At 36.2% G+C, this 25,946-nt stretch overlaps 1 protein-coding gene across 1 annotated transcript in view; it reads right to left on the bottom strand.

Moving 5' to 3' along the window:
- LOC145267130 (MMS19 nucleotide excision repair protein homolog) overlaps nt 1-23,378 on the bottom strand; it is a 168,118-nt gene extending 144,740 nt beyond the window's left edge. The window contains exon 1 of the mRNA XM_080123167.1: nt 23,261-23,378. Within this exon, the coding sequence (XP_079979293.1) occupies nt 23,261-23,345 (85 nt within the window). The 5' untranslated portion in view covers nt 23,346-23,378. The remainder of the gene's footprint in view (nt 1-23,260) is intronic.
- Nucleotides 23,379-25,946: the final 2,568 nt, after the last annotated feature.

Below are 25,946 nucleotides of genomic sequence, written 5' to 3'. Positions count from 1 at the left end.
CATGAGTAAGTTGCTAGAATCTGTGTTAAATACAGAAGTAATCAACCATCTCAACAAAAATAACCTTCTTAGTGACACTCAATATGGTTTCCGTTCTGCTAGATCTACAGCAGATGCGCTTACAGTTATATCGCATAGGATTAGCAAATCTCTCGACGGTGGCAATCTTTCTAGGGCAATTGCTCTTGACATATCTAAAGCCTTTGATAGGGTATGGCATAAAGGTTTACTTCATAAGATCGCTAGCTATGGCATAGCTGGAAAAGTCTTCTCAATTATTAAATCATTTCTTTCTGATAGGTTCATAAGAGTAGTAGTTGAGGGGCAAAAATCAGAAGCTCACAGTATTAATGCCGGTGTCCCTCAGGGGTCCATCCTGGGCCCAACTCTTTTCCTGATCTACATTAATGATCTTCCAAATCACATCCTTACATCATTTGTAGACATTTATGCTGACGACACTACCATTTATGGTACCACATCTAAGACAGTAAACGACCAAGTTCTCTCCAATTCTCTCTCCTCTGATCTTGAGCACGTAGTACAATGGGGAAAGGAGTGGCTGGTTACTTTTAATACATCTAAAACCAAGCTTCTCTCTTTACATCATCAACATTCTAATCCACATTTGGCATCAATTGAAATGAATGGCTCTCGTCTTCAGGAGGCCTCAAGTTTTGACAAGCTTCTGGGCTTGACCATTACTCATGATCTTAAATGGAACACGTACATCAAATCTGTTGCCAAGGCCGCTGGAAAAATGGTGGGATCTTTCTATCGATCCGGTAAATATCTCACTGCTGATGCTATTCTCTATCTATACAAGAGCCAGGTACGTCCAAGGATGGAATACTGTTGCCACATCTGGGCAGGAGCTGCTAGAAAGGACTTGTCCTGCCTTGATAGAGTTCAAAATAGACTTCGTAGCCTCGTAGGAGATGTCCTTTTCTCCTCCTTGCAACCTCTATCTCACAGAAGAGATGTTGCGAGTTTGTCTCTGATGTATCGTTATTTTCATGGAAAGTGTTCGACTGAGCTTCAATCTATGGTCCCCCCTCGCCAAACTTTCACAAGAAACACTCGTCTAGCTGTAAACACTATCAATAATTCCCCTCACTCTTTATCTGTGCCTAAACCTAAACGTAGATTCCATGAACAAAGCTTCTTTCTTAGAACTGCACGCCTGTGGAATTGTCTTCCGTTTTCCTGCTTTCCGGCTGACTACAATATGGTTATGTTCAAGTCTAAAGTAAATAAGTTGTTGATGAGCCATTCCATATAAGTTATCAAATTTACCAAATTTTCATTACTAATGATCACTATATTGTCCAATTTCTACTGTACACTCTTTAACCCTTATCCTTGAGTGGCCTCTGGGCCTTGATAATGTGGTGATGCCTATGTAAAAAAAAAAAAAAAAAAAAAAAAAAACTCTTCCCCCACTGTACCATGCGCTCAATATCAGAGGAGAGAGAATCAAAGAGAACTTTGTCATTTACGGCCTTTGATGTGTTGCCATAGATGGTCGTGTCATCAGCATAGATGTCAAGGAATGATTTAAGTATGTGTTTTGGGAGATCATTGATGTAGATCAGGAAGAGAGTTGGGCCCAGGATGGACCCCTGAGAGACTCCAGCATTAATACAGTGGGCTTCTGATTTCTGCCCATCAACCACTACTCTTATGAACCTATCGGATAGAAATGATTTAATGATTGAGTAAACATTTCTAGTGATACCGTAGCTGAAAATCTTGTGAAGTAGGCCCTTATGCCATACCTTATCGAAGGTCTTCGATATGTCAAGAGTAATTGCCCTGGAAAGGAAGCCTTTGTCAAGAGATTCACTAATCCTATGTGATATAATCGTTAGCACATCTGCTGTATATCTTGCAGAGCGGAAACCATATTGCATGTCACTAAGAAGGTTGTTTCTGTTGAGGTGGTTGACTACTTCTTTATTTAATATGGATTCCAACAACTTACTCATGACACACAGGAGACTTATGGGTCTGTACTGAGAGGGAGATGACTTTTCACCTGAATTCTTAAATACAGGTCATACTGATGAGGTTTTCCAGGGTGTTAGAAAGCACTTCTCCTTAAGGCAATGCTTAAACAGTTTTGTAAGTATGGGGGAAAGTTCTGGTTGAAGCTTTTTCAGCACTATAACTGGAATGTCGTCAGGGCCTGTTGCTTTACTGGAATCAAGGTTCTTGATTAGCTTGGCGACCTCACACAATCTCCCTCATCCTCGAGTGGCCTCGAGGCCTTGATAAATAATGACTCTTTTGTAAGAAAAAAAAAGGGATATTTTGCATTCTTTTTATTCTAATGCAAGTTTTTCAAACATGTCAATAAAATTGTATTTTGAAACCATTTTAAAAATCGGTAAAGAACTTTTTTTTCTTTTTTTTATACCTTAGTGACAAGATCTCATTTTTTAATAGGTGTAGAAGACAATAACATATACACAAATATGAATAAACATATTGATTTGTTGAAAAACTTACTATTAGATTATTAGAGAGGGATATTTTGAAGGCTATAAATCAAATAAGAATAACAGAAAACATAAAAGTTCAAAATTGAAAAAGTAATTTTTTTAAAGAATTTATTATAATTTGAAAATTGTGCTTTATTGCTATTATACAGAAAAATAAGGGACGGATCGTATTGGGAACTGTGATATATTTTGTACTAGCAAATCAGTTGAGGGATGATAATCAGTTTTTTCCCAAGAAGATGTGGAGAAAATATACCTGAATGGCAAAACTATTAAGGTTGTTCAGATTGGTTAGGTTTGGTTTTGTTTTACGGCATATCAACTCTTCAGGTTATTTAATGATGAATTCAGTTATTTTAGAAACAGTTTTTATGCTTCAAGTTCTTTATATCTTTTAAATATTCATTGTAGAGTTTAATTTTTTTTTTTATGGCATATCAACCCTTTTTGGGTTATTTAATCCTGAATCGTTATTTTGGAAATACGAGGGGCGTTCAATAAGTAATGCCCCTGACCCACTTCCAGTTCTCTGATCTAGCTGAAATTTTGCATGTGCAATGGTTTATATCTCTACAGGTTATGTGGCAAATTACAGCTCTGAACTAATTATGGTTTCTGTTTTACAGCTGTTTGAACGGAGTCAGGTGTGAAATGGAGACTGTTGAATGTCGAGCAGTGATCCAGTTTTTGTATTTGAAAGGACGCACACCACAGGAGACTTTTGATGAAATGAAAGAAACTTATGGTGATAATGCCCCATCATATAACCTTGTAAAACGCTGGCATCGTGAATTCAAACATGGCTGGAAGTTTGTGGAAACAGCTCCCAGACCTGGTCGCCTACCCCCCTTCTGCCATTGAGGAGGCATCTGTCCGTCAAGTTGAGGCTGCCATTTTAGAAGATCGGCGCATTACTATTCGCCAAATAGCCCAAGATGTCAAGATTAGTACAGGGTCTGTGGAAACTATCATTCATGACCATTTGCATATGCATAAGGTGTCTGCCAGATGGATTCCCAGATTGCTCACACCATTCCAGAAGCGATAGCGCGTCGAGTGCTCGAGGATGAATTTGGAGATGTGCCAAGAAGATGAGTCAAAGTTTTTCAAAAGATTGATTACATAGGATGAAACCTGGGTCCATCATTATGATCCAGAGACCAAAGCCCAGTCAATGCAGTGGAAGCACTTGGACTCACCACTTCTAAAGAAGGCAAGGATGCAGCCCTCCACTGGCAAGGTCATGCTCACAGTCTTCTAGGACCAGGACGGAGTAGTGATGACAAAGGGTACCACAATTACAGGAGCCTATTATGCTTCACTTTTGAGGAAATTAAGGGAAGCTATCAAAATCAAGAGTTGGGGCAAGATCAGCAGGACAACGCTCCGGACCACAACTCGCATGTTGCCAGATCAGAATGACATGGAAATCCTCCCCCATCCTCCATACTCTCCTGACCTTGCACCCTCTGACTTTCACCTTTTCCCAGCCATGAAGTTGTTTTTGAAAGGAAAGCGTTTCCCAGATGATGCAGCCTTGATTTCTGAAGTCACGTCGTGGTTGGAGGACCAACCTGGTGTGTTCTACAAAAACGGTCTCCAGAGTTGCATCAAACAATGGAAGAAATGCATAACTCTGAGTGGTTCTTATGTAGAGAAAGACTAATAACTGTGCTAAGTTTCGTTCCTCTACTGCTATGGGAAGTGGGTCAGGGGCATTACTTATTGCACGCGCCTCGTAGTATTCATGTTGCATCCATTTATTTTGTAGAAGGTTTTTATTCTTCAAGCTCTTTGTATCTTCAATCACTAGTTTGTTGTGTTTGGCTTGGTTGTTTTATAGTGGATTTTATTGTTTTTATTACCTGCTCTATAGAACATGAATGAATTTTACAATGGGAGAGAGAAATGGGTTATATTATTAATGCTTGGTATATTTTAATTAGTCAAGAAGTAGGGGAGATAGAAAGAGAAAGGAGGAAATGGGAAGAATGAAAAAGAGGAAAAGATGGGTTGTTTTTGGCTTTGCAGAACATAATTAAGTTTTGCAAAAGGAAGTAGAAAAACAAAAAGCATCAATGTTAGGTGCATTTCGTCTCAGGAAGCCAATATCTTCAGACAGCCTGATCTGGTAGCATCAGAGATTGTTCAGAAGTTATATTGGCAATACCAATGAATGGATCAGGGGGTAGTGTGATTGCAAGGGTTGGGAAGTCCAGGGAACTTCTGTGGAGCAATACCACTGTTTACAAAGAGTCTATTAGGCATGTGTATGCAGCATGATAATGTATGGAAGTAAAACCTGGCCAATGAGAGTTGAGGACATATGTTGCATGGAGAGAAATAATAAGAATATGTGTAATGTAAGTCTTACAGACAAGCTTAGATCTAGTGACCTCAGAGAAAGATTAAACCTAGACAGTATAGAAAAATGTATGCAAAACAAAAGATTTTAATGATATAGCCACGTTGAAAGAATTGATGTGAATTCTTGGGTTAGTAGACACAGAACAGTTGATGTAGCAGAGTTAATTCACAGAGGAAAGTTAAGTAACACACAAGAACAGTTGATGTAGCAGAGTTAATTCACAGAGGAAAGTTAAGTAACACACAAGAACAGTTGATGTAGCAGAGTTAATTCACAGAGGAAAGTAACACACAAGAATAAATAATAAGAATGAACTTTAGAGAAATACAAGAAATAAATGCCTGGCCAGAAATAGATTTCTTTGGAAGCCAATTTCTAAAAGTGGTCCAACACATGTCAGCATGTAAAACAGATGATGATGATGATGATGATGATGATAAACTAGCCTTTTTGATATGTTTAGTCCATCTGTAGTAAGTTGCTATGATGTTCAGTTAGTTATAAGTGCAAGCTTTTGATCTAATGTCATGAAAAAGAACATATAAAATTATCTCGGTATTATGGAATTTTTACAAGGTCATATCTTCATTACGTCTAACACAATGACCCAGCATTATTGCTTAGCTGGCAAATATAAAAAAAAAAATTAAATGTAGACAAAAACCCTTAAGACTTTCTTTGCTTGAGAACTAGATATATAATATCAAAATATAGTGTACAATTAAATATTCCAAACCAAAATTTTATATTAAAAAAATTTTAATGTGCGTAAAACATCAAATTATGACCATTTAAAGTTTGTTAGAAATTAGAAAATTTACTCTTAAAAATTTACCATGAGTTTAGACTCATGGTAAATTTTTAAGACAGTAAATTTTCTAATTTCTAATAAACTACTCGGCCAAATTTTACAGTGTATGACTAAAAATTCAGGTTTTGAACAAATGAAAAATCCTTACAAATGTATCATATCATTTTGTGATGAATAAAAATTGGAATGAAAAATGGAAGCAAGAATTATTAGATTAAGCCAACCCAAATTTCAGCAGCAAAATTCTATTACCTCTAGAAAAAATTAAACATGGCACAGAAGTAAAACTGTTTATTATATTAATTTCAACAGCTAACACATAGATTAATTTATATTTTCTTTTACTAATTTCTAAAAGTGGTAAAAAAAAAAGTAAGATAGTAAAAACAGACAAAAACAATTTAATAAATAGGGTTAAAATTTCATTCGCTACAGTTTGACTTTAGTTTTTTTGTGAAAGATAACTTAAAACCCAAACTGTACGTCCATCATATTGATGATTAATCGTCTTTAAGATGCAATTACTTTTATATGCATGGAGAAGCACATTATGTTAAAAACATCAGCATTAAAAATTAAATCATCTGTCACTAAAAATAAAGTAACCTGGAAAAAAAACAAAAAACTTTACACCAAAGAAATAATTGTACATTAATGAAGAGAAAATATGAAATTTTGTTTACATGTCTGAATGTTAACAGGAAAAACAATTTTATTATTTTTAATTAATATTTTAAATGTGACTGTAAAGAAAAGAAATTTGTCTTTTCACTTACAATTTAGAAATATATCACAACTTGTTGAAAATCATGTTAATCCTGAAATTTTACAGTTCAGTTTCGATTTTTTTAGTACTAAATTTTGCAAAGAGCACTACTTGGAAAAATCAAATGGTGAAGGTAGAAAGCAAATTGCTAGTCATTCAAAATGCCTCTAAGTACCCCATATTAACGTCAATGATCCAAAGCTATGTGGTAGGCATCTCAAGACATGGAGGAGATTAGTTGGTGACAATGTGATGAAGGTAAGCGATACAAAATGGCAATAGGTAGGAAACGTTTCTTTATACAAAACGTCCAACCTCAAACATGAGACAAAAAATGAAAATGATAAATATATTTTTTAATTTCACATTTTCAAAGTGCTATTTTTATTTTGTACATTTCTACTAAGTGGTTTTAATACAATATAATGTAATTTTAGTGATAAGTTCTGCTATCAATAATGCACTTGAGTTTTGTAAAAATATTTTTATAATTTATACATATTAATATATAAATATATATTAATATGTACAAATCATAAAATTTTATATCACCAACGCATTTGTTTCATAAAAAAAAAAAAAAAATTAATTTAAACAAATCTTTTCATCATTTTGAAGAATCAACGCTAAAGAAAATTTCTAACTTAGCTACAACAATCAAATAGATTCTACTTCCAATTGAGGAGGCAACCTGAATAAGACCGAGACGCAAGAAAGTGAACTAAGATGGAAGATGATACAAGCACTAGAGAAATCAAACACATCAAAAATCTCTGAAAAGAAAGTCACTACGAAACGAAACATAAGATTATATTAGTGATGGATAGAGATAAGTATGCTAATAAATTGGCAAGTCTAACAGGATTTGTTGGCGATATAAAGAATCAAACGGTGAAGATCGAAAGCAAATTGTTACAGATCTTTAGTAAGAAAGTTTTACACCATCAGTAAAATTACACATGTTACTCAAGGTTACCCACACTCTCAAAGAACAGATCTCCAGACTCAGGGTCAAAATGACTAAATTTGAAAATCACCTAAATGAAAGGTCAGACTATGTGTTGACCTCATCAAACTGAACAAAAGTGTAAACGTGAGTTACACATGTGACTCAAGGTTACCCACGGTTGGCTCAACTGGGCAAAGTAAAATAATGAACAAATTGGAGGCTAACAGTGGGTACTGGCAAATTCTACTTACAAAAGATTCTTGTACACTGACTACCTTCATCAGACTGCTTGGGAGATACCGATTTAATCGCTGCCCCTCTCTCTTCAAGATCTCATCAGTCAGTGAGGTCTATCAAAAACGCATGTAACAGATATGAGCCAACATGGACAGCATCATATGCATGCAGAAGGACATACTTGTGTACGGCAGGAACCAATGTGGGCATGATACTCGACTGAGAGCAAGACTCAAAAGAATGAAAACAGCAGGCATCACACTTAACCCTAAAAAACGTGAGATATCAAAATCATCACTGAAATTCCTGGGACACACATCCAGAAAAAATTAATGGTGTTGCAAACTTCCCAAAATGAACAGACACATCTGAAAAGTGTTGATTTCAACCAAATGGGCAAATTCATTGCAAATTTGGCAGAGATGATAAAACCTCCATGTGATCTAAGTAAGCAAATCAAAAATTAAATAAAACAAAACACCTTCATCTGTGAAGCAACACAAAGCAATGCATTCAGTGCAATCAAGTCAGCACCGTGCACAGCTCCCGTGCTGTCATTATATAGCTCAAAGAGAAGAACCACAGTATCAGTGGATACATCCTTTCATATTCTGGGAGCTATATCATTTCAAATGCAGGATGACGACAAAATGCCTCACACTGCATATGCATCACGGGCCATGGCAGATTTCGAAAAATGCTATGCACAGATTGAAAGAGAAACCATGGCAATAACGTGGGCATGTGATAGATTCACAGACTACCTCATTGGCATAAACTTCCAGGTTGAAACAGACAAGCCACTCATACCTCTACTGGGAGGCGAAGACATTAGTGAACTACCAGTAAGAATACAGTGATTCCGCATACGCCTAATGCATTATTTGCCAGGTCCCAAGCAAAGAACTATACATACGATGCGCTGTTAAGAGGTACTTTAGACAAAGATCAAACCAAACAGGATAGAAATGTAGAAAAAGTCTCCGCAGAATTTGTCCACATCATAATGAGCTTGCTACCCGCCACCAATAAATGCCTAAAGTAACTGAGCATTGCCACCTAAGTATGCAAATATATCTCTAACTGCATCAGGAATGGATGGCCTCCCAAAACCAATATCCCTAATTTAGTAGAACTATACCGAATCAACTGTGGTAGCATTACTGTGGAAAACGAACTGTTCATGTATGGCATCCATATTCTGATCAAACTGCCATGAAGACCAAACATAATAAAAAATTCCATGCTGGTCATAAAAGAGCTCGCCAATCAATATTTTGACCAACTCATCCTCTGAAGAAGGCAAGAGAATGAATTGGCCAAAACGTGGTGAAACAACAGCTATGAAGATGAGGACAAATTCCACAAAAAAATGAATACAAAAATTGTTTATATTTTCTTGATTTGTTTTAATTACTAGGTTAATGGTTGTTGTTTATAAATGTTATTTTTATATAATATTCTTTGTCTTTATTGCAAAAGGCAATTGCCACTGAGAATAATATGAATAGGAGGAGAGACTGTACTTATTCTCAAACTTCTGTTACATGGGTTCATTTGGGTATAATTTCTGCTGATGCTCGAACGTGGAGAGCAAATACATTGCCAGCACATGTACATTCAGAGAATAAATGTTTTCTTATAATTTTTTGGGGGGTGGGGTGAGGGGGAACTGTAAATGGAGGTGGAGGACAACTTCTGTCAAGTTTGAAATTTTTTGTCAAAACTAGAATTTCAGTTAAATTCATGGTGCACTATTCTACATAAGAACCCGGAAAAGTAACATATTTTAGTGAAAAAGAAGTGTTTATTATTATTCAAGATTTTCAAAAATTCACGGACTTTCGGAAAAATATTTGTAAATATTATTTTGAATATTTACTGAGGCAAATCATAAGTAGTTGTAAGAGGAAAGAAAAATGTCACCATTTGTAAGGCAGGAGAACCAATTGTAATAAAAAAGTCATACTAAGTAGATATCCCTTCTCTTTGGTAAGAAACAGACTTATAATTATTTTGATTATAAGGACAAACTATGTTAAATCAATTTTATTCATAGTTTCACCAACAAACAACAAGGAAAGAATTAGGTAGCCATATTAAGTTGGAGGATATTCATACGTCTGTATTATTAGTTAGGTCTTAAATTCATTTGTTTTGCGTATGTTAAACCTTTGTTTTGAAGTGAGAATGGAATGTAGCCATCTCTTAAGCTGGATATTTAAAATTCCAACTCAAGAAAAAATGCTTAAAAACAAGATACAATAGTTCAGTGGAAATACCACTGATGCAAAGTATTCTGATCGAAGAATGATAATCTTTTAATGAGTGATTGATACATTTCTGCAAAAGAAAATGGATGATAATCAAATAACTGCTACATTGTAATTGGTATAAAAGAAGAAAAAAATGAAGGACATCTTCAAAATGGTTCTCAAACTCTTTCAATATGTAAGTTAACATTTGAAATCTAAAATAAACTAAATTACTTATATCTATTTTCACTAAAATTTGAAATACTATATTTCTAAGCAATAAAAGGTTTTGAATAACCAAATTAGAATCATATTACAAATGAGTGTTATTAAACAAACAATACTTTGAATGGTTTCATTTTAAACTAGTTTTATCCAACGTTTTCCAGGAATTTTTTTACTTTTATTTTTTTACTTTTATTTATTTTTTTTTTTTTCTTCATTTTAACTATGTCATTTACTACATTTTATGGGATTTAAAAAGTGAAATTATTACGGTTTGATCATGAAATTAATTGAAGCAAATTGTAATAAAACTAATTTTGTTATGGTATTATAATGATAGTGATAATTTGCTAAAAATTTTAAAGCCAGAAATGACTCAACAACAAATGCTTCCAAATTCATTTAAAATTTCAAAGAGTCACAAAGTAATACAAATTTTTTATCAACTATTAATAATAGACTAAAATAATCGACTTGTATATGAAATATTACATATTCTTGTAAATTTTACTTCTTTATTAAATTACTGTCAGTGAGATACAACGTTGAAATCGTCCATTTTCTTAATCAAGTCGATTGATTATATGCTCTAGTTGGGAACCCATCATGGTGCACCGGAAGGAAGCTTCACATGCCTCCCCGCAGCGACTTAGTTACAATACTGTTGATTTCATAAAATTATTTTTTATATATAATGGCTTGAATTTAAGTTTTCATTTTAAACTTAAATTCAAGCCATTCATTTTGAATGCGCCCCTATCATATAAAAGAACCTACTGTTGATTTTATATGTTGGGCCTTTTGGCTTGTGATAATAAAACTTCTCAAATGCACTTGTGATGTTAGACTGTGTAAGGTGTTAACTTTAGTCAAAATTGCCTGTTCCTGCTTTCATCTGATCGATATTTATCGAAGGCATTCTGATGCAAAACCTATCTAAGAACACTACCAGGCATATGAAGCACCTTTGTGTGAAATTTCATAAAAATCAGCCCAGCTGTTTTCAACAAACACAAAGTTCCTTTTATAGAGTAGATAAACAGATGTTTCTTAAATAGGGGCCATAAAATTTTGGGGCATTTTCCAGAATAGCCAACAAAACAAAAAAAAAAAAAAAGGTGAAAATATAAATAAATATACAATAAATAAATGTTACCAAAGGCAAGTTACTCTTCTACCTATTTGGATCATTTTTTGTGTGTTTTAACTTATTTTAAAACATCTCTCAAAGACAGTGTAAAGCCTGTTGAGTTAGATCTAAAAACAAAATAGTGATTATCGAGGCTCGACTATGGCTCTAACGAGTTAGAGCCATAGTCGAGCCTCGATAATCACTCAAAAATCGAAAACACTGGTAAAACATTAGATTTCCACACAATTGATGACATTTATTTACACTACCTTTATTTTTAAAGTAAAAAACATTTTAAAATAAGTTAAAACAAAAACTTATACAGGTAGTTAGAAGAATAACTTAGCTTGCCTTTATTAACATTTGTTTATCGTATATGTACTTTTTTCACGCATCACACTTTCTTTTTTTTACTTTGTTGGCTATTTTGGAAAATGCCTAAATTTCCTTATTGCATTTTTGATTTCTAATAAAAGGCACATAAGAAACTTCCATTCTTCATTGTTAAGAATTTATCCATATTTATATTTTATATTCCATGTCCTTTTTAAATAAAATACTTTTTTATGCAAGTATTAAAAAATCTCGCGACTTCAGCTCATAACAATTGGAAAACAGGGGAGATAACCGTCTCCCTTTCTTAGTGTTATGAACTATGGTACCTATAAGCGACAGAATTAATGTCTCTTTCTATTGCTGTCTGTAAACAAAAGTTAGTAAATATGGGCCACCTTAGATGAAAAATAGTCCATTTCACTTATCAGTTTTTGCCGATAAAAACAAAAAACAGTCACCAAAATTGTGATTTTTTTTTTATTCTCTTAAAGAAATAAATGAGTTTTTGATTTAATATATTTTATTTCTTCTTTATGGAGTGAATTTTTTTTTTTTTTTTTTTTACATATCTAAAAAAAAAAAAAAAAAAAAAAAAAAAAAAATTTAATGAAGTAGAAATAATTGTCATAATTAAACGAAACTTTCTGTGCAATATAACAAGATTATAAGGTTTCACTTAAAATAAAAATAAAAAATCAACGTGGTTTAAAAAAAAAAAGGGTTTTAAACTTTGGACTTTACAGGTAAATTTGCAAATAACTGTTCTTTTTTTGTTTAAATTAGCTTATTTTATTTATTGATCTTTTATCTTCAATTTGTGATATATAAATTTGAGGTGGGAAAATTAATTATTTTTATTTTAATACACAATTAAAAACCCTTGTCTAGAATATTATATTCGGTTTAGAGCATAAAATTCACATTGAACCTGAAAATATCGTAAAAATTGAACCAATAGAAAAATTTTGATAGATTTTTAAAGTGACAAAATTGAAAAAAATTTAACTCATAAAATTCAATTGATTTCATTACGTAAACAAAATGGCTGCATGAACGCGTGCAGCACTTTGTAAATACTGTTTTTTAAAAAATAAAAAATAATATTTCTATTATTTTTAAAACAACTTTAATAGTTTATTTTGGAAGTATGTTCCATAAAGAAAATAAACAACCCACTTTAAAAAGAGAAATTACGAGTTTTTTTATATTTTATTCGCAGTTTTCTGTTAGGGTTGTCAAAAATTCCCCAAAAATTCTGACACACCTAGACATGCATTAGGTGTATCAGAATTTTTGTGGGATTTTTTTTACACCTGTGTGCGTTCATACAGCCATGTTTTTTTATATAATGAAATCAACTGAATTTTACGAGTTAATTTTTTTTTCAATTTTTAAACTTTAAAAATCTATCAAAATTTTTCTATTCATTAAATTTTTACAATATTTTCAGGACCAATGTGAAATTTTATGCTCTTTCCAATAAACAGAATATAATATTTTAGACAAACGTTTTTTTTGTAAATTCACCCCCCCCATTTTGAAATGCCTATTAAAAAGTAAATAATTCACGTACCAAAGTTTTATATATCACAAATTGAAGATAAAAGTCAATAAATAAAATATTCCAATTTAAAACAAAAAAAAGTTTTTTGGAAATTTACCTGTAAAGTCCAAAGTGTAAAACCTTTTCTTTTTTTTTTTTTTTTTTTTTTTTTAAAGCGAAAACTCACATGATGCTTACATAGTAAAGTAAATATCGGATGCGGATGACAATTTTTTCTATTTCACTCAATGTTTTCTTTTTTTAGATATTAAAAAAAAAAAAAAATAGAAATAAAATATAATATTTAAAAACTCAAGAGAAAAAAAAAAAAAAAAAAAAAAAATCGGTAAGATGGGTTTGTTTTTAAATGGCAAAAACTATTAAGTTAATGTGTTCGGTTTTCATCTACGGTGGCCCAAAAATACTAATTTTGGTTTACAGCACGCAATAGAAAGAGACATTAATTGTGATGCTTAAAGCCATCGGTGATTTCAACTAGAAGAAAAGCAGATATTTGTCTCCCTTTATTTCAACTGTGAAAAACATCGGATCACACATTTTTTTAAATACTTGCTTAAAAAAGTATTTTATTTAAAAAAGACATGGAATATAAAATATAAATATGGATAAATTCTTAACAATGAAGAATGGAAATATTCATAGCATAGTATTTTTTTTATAGGTAAGTGATTTTTTGGAATTTATATATATTTTTATAATCGAAGTAAGTAAAATTTCGTTGGTTTTCTTTAAATCTTTTTTTAAAGAAAACCGATTTTAAAAAAACAAATATTGCATAATTTGCTATTAAACCTGCAATTTTTTTTAATTTTGGTCTTTGCTCTTTTAATTGAAAGAAAAACGGGTTTGAATTACATTTTTCAAGTAGTTATAAGCTTCGAAAGATAGTAATTTGAATTATTAAAGTTCTTATCATGCATTTTTAATGGCCGCTTCTGATACACCTAGACGTACATTACACAAGCACAAGAAAAAATGGCTACGTGGTATCTCATATCTTTGAACTTTCCACAAGGAGTTTTTTTTTTTTTTTTTTTTTTTTTACATAGGCATCACCACATTATCAAGGCCAAGAGGCCACTCAAGGATAAGGGTTAAAGAGTGTACAGTAGAAATTGGACATTATAGTAATCATTAGTAATGAAAATTTGGTAAAGTTGATAACTTATATGGAATGGCTCATCAAGAACTTATTTACGTTAGACTTGAACATAACCATATTGTAGTCAGCCGGAAAGCAGGAAAACGGAAGACAATTCCACAGGCGTGCAGTTCTAAGAAAAAAGCTTTGTTCATGGAATCTACGTTTAGGTTTAGGCACAGATAAAGAGTGGGGGGAATTATTGATAGTGTTTACAGCTAGACGAGTGTTTCTTGTGAAAGTTTGGCGAGGGGGGACCATAGATTGAAGCTCATTCGAACACTTTCCATGAAAATAACGATACATCAGAGACAAACTCGCAACATCTCTTCTGTGAGATAAAGGTTGTAAGGAAGAGAAAAGGACATCTCCTACGAGGCTACGAAGTCTATTTTGAACTCTATCAAGGCAGGACAAGTCCTTTCTAGCAGCTCCTGCCCAGATGTGGCAACAGTATTCCATCCTTGGACGTACCTGGCTCTTATATAGATAGAGAATAGCATCAGCAGTGAGATATCTACCGGATCGATAGAAAGATCCCACCATTTTTCCAGCGGCCTTGGCAACAAGTTTGATGTACGTGTTCCATTTAAGATCAGGAGTAATGGTCAAGCCAAGAAGTTTGTCAAAACTTGAGGCCTCCTGAAGACGAGAGCCATTCATTTCAATTGATGTCAGATGTGGATCAGAATGTTGAATGAGAGAAGCTTGGTTTTAGATGCATTAAAAGTAACCAGCCATTCTTTACCCCATTGTACTACGTGCTCAAGATCAGAGGAGAGAGAATTGGAGAGAACTTGGTCGTTTACTGTCTTAGATGTGCTACCATAAATGGTAGTGTCGTCAGCATAGATGTCTACAAATGATGTAAGGATGTGATTTGGAAGATCATTAATGTAGATCAGGAAAAGAGTTGGGCCCAGGATGGACCCCTGAGGGACACCGGAGTTAAAAATTTGTGAGACTAACCGTAGCCCTCGGCGCAAGAGGGTCCGTGTGTGCCTGGCGTGCGGGGTGGTGGCTGATCCTGTGGTCAGGGCAGCGGAAGAAAGAGTTCCAAGATGCCGCCTGCCTGCTTTTATTAGAGACGGAATCTCGCGAGATCTCGCGGGGATGCAAATTAGCTAGGCCATCTTGAGGAATAAAAATCGGTCCATTGGAGGTGCGAGGCAGTCAGGTTCTGACGTTTGTGGCGATCAGTACAGTGACCGTTGGGTTCCGTTAGTGACCGTTGGGTTCCGTTTCTATTCGTGCAGTCAGCTGAGCTTTGTTAATTACCTCCGCGCCGTGGCTGTCATTGTTTGTTGGTTCGCTGTGTGTTGCCGTGGTTCTTCAGTGAAACGCTTCATCGCCCACGACGAGACTCCCCGTCTCCTACACGTCGGAAACTACACAAGATACTCTTACAAGCTATTTCGGCCACCCCCCACTCCGAACTTGGTTTTCTTTTCTTCAATGGCGGATAGGTTCGATCTAAAGTTGATACCGGAATTCAACGGATCCGACCCGGTACTCAGCTGGGTTGAGAAGGTCGAGTTACATTGTCAGTTGTCCGGCGTGAAAAATATCGAGCGCGTGATTACTCTACGGCTGACCGGCGGGGCCTTCGCTGTATATCAGCAACTCAGCGCTGAGGAGAAGTGTGACTACTCGAGTATCAAGGCGGTCGACGGCTGTTCGCTGCTACCGCTGTAACAAGACTGGGCACTTGGCCCGAGACTGTGCGGGAAACGGGGATGGGGACAAGGTGCCAGTGCCGACCTCTTCCCCGAACAGAAAATAAACAAGGCGCTCCCTGTCATTCAGGTCCGAGTTAATGACACGTTATGTTCAGCCCTCCTTGATTACGGTTGCTCCTGCACCATAGTGTGTGCGGACTTCTGTCGGGCGTGGAAAAAGAAGAACGTCAGGATAACTACCATTACTGGAAAAATACGAATGTGTTACGGCGTGGGTGTGGTACACATTCGCACAAGAACTGGAAACTCGGCCAACGTCGAAGCGCTGGTGACACGCAAAAAGCCGCTGAGTTTCGACCTGTTGCTAGGCTACGACGCCATCAAAGCCCTGGGCGGCGTGCGCATAACGCGCGCTGGCATTGTAGAGTTTCAGGATAGGCCCCCGGTGTGCGCAGCACTAAGAGTCGACCAGCCGGACTTCAGTGCGGAGTTCGACGACCAACAGAAGGCGTGGACCGCCACTTGGAGGTGATCAGAAGACAAGGAACCGACCAAACTACAAAACAAAGTGGCAGAGTACCGTATGCCCGACCAGATAAGGCCTGCATACGAAAGCGAGCTCCGTGAATGGATTAAGAACGGTTGGCTGATTCCATACCCCTACGACAAACTTGGACCCCCCAAGGGCCTGATACCGCTGATGGCAGTTGCCCAACCTAACAAGTCAAAGGTGAGGCTGGTAATGGACTACCGCGAGTTGAATGCGCACGTTGATGCGTTCACAGTGGACGCCGATGTCTGTGCCAGCAAGCTGCGAGAGTGGCGCCGGCAGGGGTCCAATGTGTCCCTACTGGACTTGAGAAAAGCATACTTGCAGGTCCGGATCGGCGAGGCGATGTGGCCTTTCCAGACAGTGATGTTTTCCGGGAAGAGATACTGTCTTACGCGACTCGGATTTGGGCTAAACGTAGCACCCCAGATAATGAAGGCTATCGTCAATGCTGTGTTGTCACAAGAAGAATGGATCAGAAAGGGAACATCGGCGTACATTGACGATATATACGTGAACGAAGATATTGTGTCATCTTCGCGCGTAAGATCCAAACTTGCCGAGTTTGGTCTAAACTGCAAGGACTCTGAGCGGCTTGAGGATGGCGCCCGCATATTGGGCTTGAGCGTTCAAGAGGAGCGAGGGATCCTGAAGTGGAGGCGTGGAACCGCAGTTCCCGACGTTTACACAAGACGTACCGTGTTCTCCCTGTGCGGGAAACTTGTGGGGCACCTTCCAGTATGCGGATGGGTTCGTGCGGCGACAGGCGTCATAAAAAGGAGGGCAAATGCGGTCACCAAAGGCTAGGACGATGAGATAACCGACGAACTATTGGTTCGAATGTTAAAGGAGGCCGTCGCTAGTGTGAAAAAGAATGACCCCGCCACAGGGGACTGGTGCGTGCAGGGAGATGAACTGAGCGTGTGGGTGGACGCAAGTTCTCTAGCGATCAGTGTAGTTTTGGAGAAAGATGGGGCCGTAGTTGAGGATGCCTGCTGGCTGCGACCGGCGAATGATACTGCCCATATCAACCTGGCAGAACTCAACGCTGTAATAAAGGGCATTAACCTGGCACTTCAATGGGAAGTGAAGAAACTGCGTGTGCACACTGACTCACTGGGTGTCGGACACACTCACGAGCAAGGCCAGGGCACGCACCAAGGCAACCAGCGAAATGCTGATAAGACGGAGGCTGGAGACTGTGAAAAAACTGGTGACGGAGTACAACCTGTCCGTAGACGTAGTGCTCGTCACCTCGGACTACAACCTCGCCGACAAGCTCACTCGGGTACCACGGAGATGGTATGAGGCTATGAAGAAAGAAGCTAAGCCATTGCCTCTGTGTGCTGCCTCCGTCGAGGAGGACGAAATCAGGAAGATACATCACGACAGTGGGCACCCCGGAGTACAACGGACCTACTACTTTGTGAAGTTGGCTAGACCATCAATACCAAAAAGCGCAGTAAGAGCAGTGGTCAGGGAGTGCCAAACGTGCCAGTCCATCGACCCCGCCCAAACCAGATGGCGGAAAGGACAGCTGGGAGTGGACGCGACCTGGAGTCGGTTGGGTATGGATATAACCCACTACGGCAGCCAACACTTCCTCACGCTGATAGACTGCGGGCCAACGAGGTTCGCGATTCTGCGCCAATTAGCGAGGCAGGATTCCACCATTGTCATCCACGAATTGGAATCCATATTCTACGAAAGGGGGCCGCCTGAGGAGATCCTCACGGATAACGACACGGCGTTCTGCAGCAGGGAATTTAGGCATTTTATGGACAACTGGGGGATCCGCCTTCGACACCGATACGCGTATGTGCCAAGCGGCAACGGCATAGCAGAGCGGTGCTACCGAACCGTGAAGAGGATCGCGGCCAGGAAGAAGTGTACGATCGCGGAAGCGGTTTACAGATACAACACAACGCCTAAGGACGCCGTGACTGGTGGTAGTGCGCCTGCTGATGCGATTCATCACTACCACGTGCGCGTCAAGGACATTGAAGTGTTTCTACCCGACCAACGAGAACCCCAGGGGACATACCAAGTGGGAGACACCGTTTGGGTGAAGCCACCCGGCGGCCGGTGCACCAGCAGCTTTTGGAGGGAGCGGGTCACCGGCGTCATCAGTGAACAGGCCATACTAGTTGATGATACTCCGCGCCACGTAAGGGATGTCCGGCCCGCTCTAAGCGCTGACCAATCGGCGAGCAGTGGAAGTAGCGAGTCATCCGACGATGAGCGATGGATCCAACCCGTGCCCCACGAACCTGATGACTCAACTGAGAGCTCTGATGCTGATGCTTCCGATGCCACTTCTGAGAGCTCCGATGAGGAAGTCCCGGCAATACCCCTCCGCAGGAGTGCTCGAATCAAACGGCTACGTCCGCAGTGTCACGTATGTGATCTGGAGACCAGGGAGAAGTGTGACACTAACCGTAGCCCTCGGCGCAAGAGGGTACGTGTGTGCCTGGCGTGCGGGGTGGTGGCTGATCCTGTGGTCGGGGCAGCGGAAGAAAGAGTTCCAAGATGGCGCCTGCCTGCTTTTATTAGAGACGGAATCTCGCGAGATCTCGCGGGGATGCAAATTAGCTAGGCCATCTTGAGGAATAAAAATCGGTCCATTGGAGGTGCGAGGCAGTCGGGTTCTGACGTTCGTGACGTTCCGTTAGTGATCGTTGGGTTCCGTTTCTATTCGTGCAGTCAGCTGAGCTTTGTTAATTACCTTCGCGCCGATGCTGTCATTGTTTGTTGGTTCGCTGTGTGTTGCCATGGTTCTTCAGTGAAACGCTTCGTTGCCCACGACGAGACTCCCCGTCTCCTACACGTCAGAAACTACACAAGATACTCTTACAAAATTATACAAAATATTGTTAGAAAACCAGCCAATAAATGTCACAGTAACAGTTATTGGCTGGGTTTCAAACAGTACTTTGTATATTTCTTTAACTCGTCAAGACTTCAAAGATATAAGATACCACGCTGCCATTTTTCCTTGTAATAGTGTAACGGTTGACACTTTGTCATTCAAACTGCATAAACATTTATAAGTAAATAAAAACACTAAAAACGCATTCAGCTAGGTAGAAAACTTATCTTGCCTTTGGTAACATTTGTTTCATATTTGTTTAGGGTTTTTTTTTTTTGGTCACTTTTTTTAATCTCTATGGATTGTAAACCAAACCAGATTTTAGTTCTTACGGAGTAGTTCAAAAGTATGGCACTTCTGCAGGACAGTGAGTGATATGAGACGAATGTGTGTATTTTAGTTTCAAGAACCGCCATCCAATGTCACTTGTCAGCCAAAGAACAGGGGTCGATAATTCTTCCTTTTCTAAAAGTGCGTGCAAGCTAAAATATTTTGCTACATTTTTATACAATCTTTCTGTACAAAAAACAAAAATTATTTTTAAACCTCTATAAATGTTTCATATTTTTAAAATTCTATTTTGCTACATTGACAAATAAATATTATATTTTGATATATGTTTATTGTTTATACAATCTTACTGTGTAAAAAAAAAAAAACTATCGTTGTGTAAAAAACAAACAAATTATTCTTAAACTGCTATAAATGTTTTTAAATTGATATATGTTTATACAATCTTACTGTGAAAAAAAAACAATCTTTCTGTAAAAAAAAAAATTATTAAATCTCTATAAACATTTCATGTTTTTAAAATTTTATTTTGCAACATTGACAAACTAAAATTATATTTTGATACTCATTGAAAAGAAATTATATCAATACATTAAAATTATATTTTGGTACTTTTTTTTTTTTTTTTTTTGGTGCTAATGCACTTACCGATCCGCGCTATTTTTTAAATCGTATTTCCCAGCTTAATTTATATGTTTTATATGTTTTTTTAATTATTCAATTGTAAGGTTAAAGTACAGAATAGGTACAAAACACCCTCCCCTCTCCAAGTTAAGAATGGCTTTTTAAATAATAACGTTATCATTTTAGCACGGATCAATAAGCTTTTTTCAAGGTTTCGATTTTCATATATTTTTGTGTTATTTATTTCGGGATATATTTTTGCGTCATCGTAAGCACTTGTTTATATTTGAGGTTCATATAATCGCCGGTAGATGTCATTTCTCTTTCGAAGACCAGGGGAGATAACTCGTCTCTTTTGCTAATATGTCACTGTCATGCAGAAGTGCCAAAAGTACTTACGGAGAACCCAAAGTCAGTCCTTGAAATGAACAAAGCAGTTTATGATTTGAACGTCACCTTTTCTTTTAAAGTTTTTTTGGGGGGAAATTTTATTTTATTTTTTTTTTGAGGGGTTATATTTTTGAATCCGAACTCTTCGCATGCCTGCCATTTTACATTTTTTGTGGATTTCAAATCAAACTACTTCGGTCATTTCTGGGACTGACTACGTAAATACCGAAATCGTCAACTATTCCCAAAACATAATATTTGACTTTTTCCCCCCTGTACATACAAACTTCAAAATTCCTAGGTGTCACGAGTGAAGTAATTTTTCTATTCATTAAATTTTTACAAAGTAGTACACGCCAGCCATTGTAATCATTAAAAGATTGCAGAAACAGGGGGTATAAGTTATACCCCCTGTTTCTGCAATCTTTTACCGGTATAACTCCAATTTTAGAAAGCATATTTCAGATTACTTTCAAGTTTTACGTATTGTTAGTTATATAATTAAATTACTTTATTTTAAAAAATATTTTAGATATAAATTTACGAAAACAGAACTGGAAATCATCCAAATTTTATTTAGTTTAAATTTAATATAAGTGCTATTTGTTGTTTAACTAAATTGGTACTTACCGCGCTGAAATAACATTTAGGAAGCCATTCTTAACATGGGGAGGATGTTTTATAACTATTCTGTAGTTTCACTGAACAATTTAATAAAAAGTTTCCCTTGTTTCACGATTTATTTCCCTTATTTGATATGTCGCCTTTCTTTGTACAAGCATAGCTTTTAAACTGACTAGAAATTAATTTCTGACTTGAAATTTATATGCAAAAAAAAAAAAAAAATAATAAAAATTAAAATTCATTTAAATGAATTCTAATTTTTTTTTTTTTTTTTTTTTTTTTTTTACACGCGCTATTTAATTATTTCGTCGAGAATAGCGGCGCTATCCTCGTCGAAATAATTTCAATAAATTAAATTTCTCTAAAATTTTATTTTGTTTACAAAAAGTTGTGAAATCAGAGAAAGTACATTTCAAAAGTTGTTTTTGTTCTAAAAAGTTGGTTTTCTTACAATTCTTGTGACTAAGAAAAAGTCGAGTGGAGGTTGGGGGTTTCGAAAACTCCGAAAATCTAGGTTAATTCTAATTAAATTACGCACATTCCTTAGTCTTCAACAACTTCCAGTAGAAATAGATTGGAATTTAAAAAAAAAACTAATAGTTTCAGTACTTACGAAGTCAGTCCAGAAGATTCACGAAAAATCCCGAGTCAGTCACGGAAATGGCTGAAGTAGTTTTCGATTTGAAAACTTTAACAAAATCTATTCCTTAAGTAAGAGGGCTTTCAAATTGTAAACTACTTCGAGCATTTCCGGGACTGGGTCGTGGTCATCCGTCTATACTTAGGACCGACTCCGTAATTACTGTAATTTTCCCAATACTCATTCCTTACAATAGCTTATTAAACGAATAGTATTAATTCACGAATTCTAAATTACGCTTAATGAGTGTATGAGTTAAATGGATTTTTTTTTTCGAAAATTAAATAAGTTTTGGGATCCAACAAATTGTCGTGGGCTTATCGAACATAAATTTCAATGTTTCCATGAAAAGTAATATGACAAAAAAATGTTTAAAATTTTGAAGAGTTACAACTATTAACAAAACATTAAAATAAATGTCTGCTTTGTTTGTATTTTTCGATTTCAATAAATATTCGATTAATATTGTGCAAGTCACGTAAACATGCGTGTGCGCAGTCACAATTAACAAAAACAAATAAAATATCCGGCACGATGTTCGCGTTTTAAATTTAAATATTCAAAATTGATTTTGATGTTTTTAAATTTATTAGAAATACAGTTGAAAAAGGAAATATCAAGTATTATAGTTCAATGATACTTCTAAACTGAAAGCACAGAATTTCACGGAATAGTCACTATTCTAAAAAAGAACCAATTATTTTCTAGAGAACAAAACAAAACAAAAAAAAAACAATTCAAATTGTTTCAATTGTTAAAAAAAAAAAAAAAAAAATGACTCATTTTGACAAATTCGGAGAACAATGAAAGAAAGAATTTTTGGTATACCGAATTTTTTTTTTGAAAACCTAAAGGGTAATTTTGATAGATTGGTTTTGCAGTTAGTAAGTTTTAACTTTTTATGAAAAAAAAAAAAGAAAAGAATTTGAATCAATAAACAAATGATATACTTTAACAGAAAATTATAATCTTTAAGTTGGGGGAAAAAAAACTGAGAAAGTTTTATTTTTATTATATCAAAATAAAGCTAATTGATCGTATCACGAACCAAAATAAAAATTCGGAAAATTATTTAATCACGCACAATCGAATTAATTAAAAACCTTTTCTTTTTCTTTTTACATTTTTTTATATTATATTTAAAAAAAAAAAGTGGGATATTTGTTGAATGTGTGTTTTGAGTAACTTTTTTCAAAACCTAAGAGAAGACGCTATCGTGCAGTAAATAAACTTTTACAAGGAATTACGTCCAGATCCATATTATAGGATGGTACAATAGGATAAAATTCGAGATAAATAACGAACCTGTAGCGATCTTCGAGGCTGCACAATTATTAACTCCGGAAAAATATTCGTCCACAAGGTTAGTCCACGTGCAGGGGGCCGCCATCTTGTCAAGTTAACTCTGCTGACAGTTCCGACGTGAATGAATTAAAAACATATATTAAAATAATATTTTTTTAGATAGTCTTTAAAGTTTAAATATATATAAAAAATTATCCAAAATTTTAATAAATTTTCATTTCTATTATTTTTTCAATAACAATATTTTATTATTAAAGACGAATAAAGTGTGTATGTGGGGGGGGAATAAGATGTTTTTCTTTTTACGGAATTAAAAACCAAAACATAATAGAAATATTTATTTATTAAAAGAATTATATGTTCTTTTATAATTTGTTTATTCATTATTATTTATTTTTCTTTATTAATTCTCTGGATTTTGTTTTGATAGATGAGTTATCTGCCCTTGAATTTGACTTCCGAAAGCGTTGGGTAAATTTTCAGATTAGGTCCACCCACCTCCACAATTTTCTTTTAAATGACGACTTGTAGAGAGGTTTTCGACTATGCTGAATACGAAAATCGCATTAAAATTTTGCAGAAATAAGTAGTTATCGAGATGTAAAAAGTTGTATTATGCATTGTATTCTTTGGCGGTCATCTTTTTTACGCACGTCGCACGCGCCATAAACAAATCTACTCATCTATGACTGACACTGCCCGCGCGTAAAAAAGATGGCGGCTAAAGAATACAATGCATAATACAACTTTTTATATCTCGATAACTAATTATTTCTGCCAAAATTGCAATGCGATTTTCGTATTCAGCATAGTCGAAAACCTAGAAAAGGTGTCATTGAAAAGAAAATTGTGGAGGTGGACCTAATCTAAAAAAAAATACAAAGCGTTGTAATTTTTCTCCGCTTCTATTTTTAGATATTGCTCTATATACGAATACAATCAATAACGTCTTCTACACAATTTTCTTCAGGTGTTTTACGTCGAACTTGGAAACTATTATGAAATTTTTAATCCAACACTTTATTGGAAGCCTGTTTCCATTCCATTGTCCCAGGCTTTTTTGTTGGAAAAGAAAATCATGATGACGAACGAAACTTGATAGAAGTAGTTGTATCTAGCGCATCTGATAGAAATAGAATATTGAACAAGAAAAAGGGTCATAAACAACATCCCTACAACTAGATAGTAAACAAATGCTGAATCCTGGAATCTCTTTTAGCAGGTCTGTTTGTAGTGAAAAGCTGAATAACATCCTATCAAGGCGATCAAGACAAAAATTTGACTCTAAATCATCTTTTTTGGCACGGACATACACCTATGATTTCTGTATAGATGTATTATAACACTCATACAGTTAACAATCCAGGCTTGAGTGTGCAAAGCCAAACCACTCAATTGTGATGCTACACGTACATCGAAACACAATAGGTTCCTCATGTAACTACTACACCTTTCTTTCAGTTTGTTGTGTGTGGGGGGGGGTCGATGTTGGTGATTGGTCTTACAACTAAGAAACAGACTCAGACAAAAATAAGGCGATGGCAAGGAAGGGATAACAAATGCAGGTGGACAATATATAAAAATAAAATAAAAAAAGCAAAGGTTATTTTTATTCTGCCAGTAATGTACAAGAATAACAGGAAAGGCTAGAAAAAGTAGGAAGACGGATATTAATGTCAACACCTTTGAGGTATAGAGAGGTTACTTGAGTAGGTTCTATTTATGCATACGATGCCAAGGGATGGATTGGTAGGAGGATGTCACCAATATAGCAGTGACAGAGAACTATTTTCTCTTGTGAATCAATGCCCTCCTCTGAGTTCTCCGGCCACAGGTTGACTAATCAGCTAACAGGGCACATTGATTCATTTGCTCCCTAAAAGTCTGGAGGAAATGTCAGCCAGTCAGATCCGGACCCGCCAGCCTAGCAACATCTATCCTCTTTCATCCCCTGTCCACCAGACATCTCGCTATAGCATTGACTGTCTCGATTTAAGACAACTGCTATCCAGCCAGAGGCGACGGTACTGACTGACCTTCGATGACCTTAAAAGAGCTTTCTTTGTTTTCTTCCCTTTTAGCAGCCTGACCTGCCAGTTCCTGCTACAAATAAAATACTCTTCATTTTTATTGTTTAAAAGGAATTTTGTGTTTCTTTTGTACCTTGTTCTTTGCTATAATTTATTGGAAGGTAAACCAATTACCTCTCCCTAAACCTCCTTCTGAAATAGCAAAATGATGTTGCCAAGTACAGGCAGTCAGAAGGACATTACTGAGATCATGAATTGTAGGAGGGTGTTTTGGGGACCTGGCATGAGAGTGTCACTGAGTACATGAGGAAGTTGCCAGGTACAGGAGAGGCAGTATCAGGAAGTTGCCAGGTACAGGAGAGGCAGTATGAGGAAGACATCTCTGAACAAAGAAAGCAGCAAGGTTTATCACAGTAGTTAATAGAAAAAGATGCCACGAAAAGTTGTTTGCATATTTGAAGTTGTGACAAGGACAATTTCATTGCTATTTCTTCTACCCTTACTTCTGGGTTCAATGATGAAACAAGAATGCGTCTAAATTGGCCACGCGGGGGGGGGGGGGAGTTGTTTTCAGCTGACTGTTATGTGACAGATGTCATGTGACAACCACAAGTCTCATCAGGCATTAAATGATATTCCTGACTCAAAGAAATATG

This window comes from Euprymna scolopes, chromosome 42 (assembly GCF_053919585.1).
Source record: "Euprymna scolopes isolate OS-2025 chromosome 42, ASM5391958v1, whole genome shotgun sequence".
In the NCBI taxonomy this organism is placed as follows: Eukaryota; Metazoa; Mollusca; class Cephalopoda; order Sepiida; family Sepiolidae; genus Euprymna; species Euprymna scolopes.
This window is presented reverse-complemented; position numbering and strand designations above follow the sequence as displayed.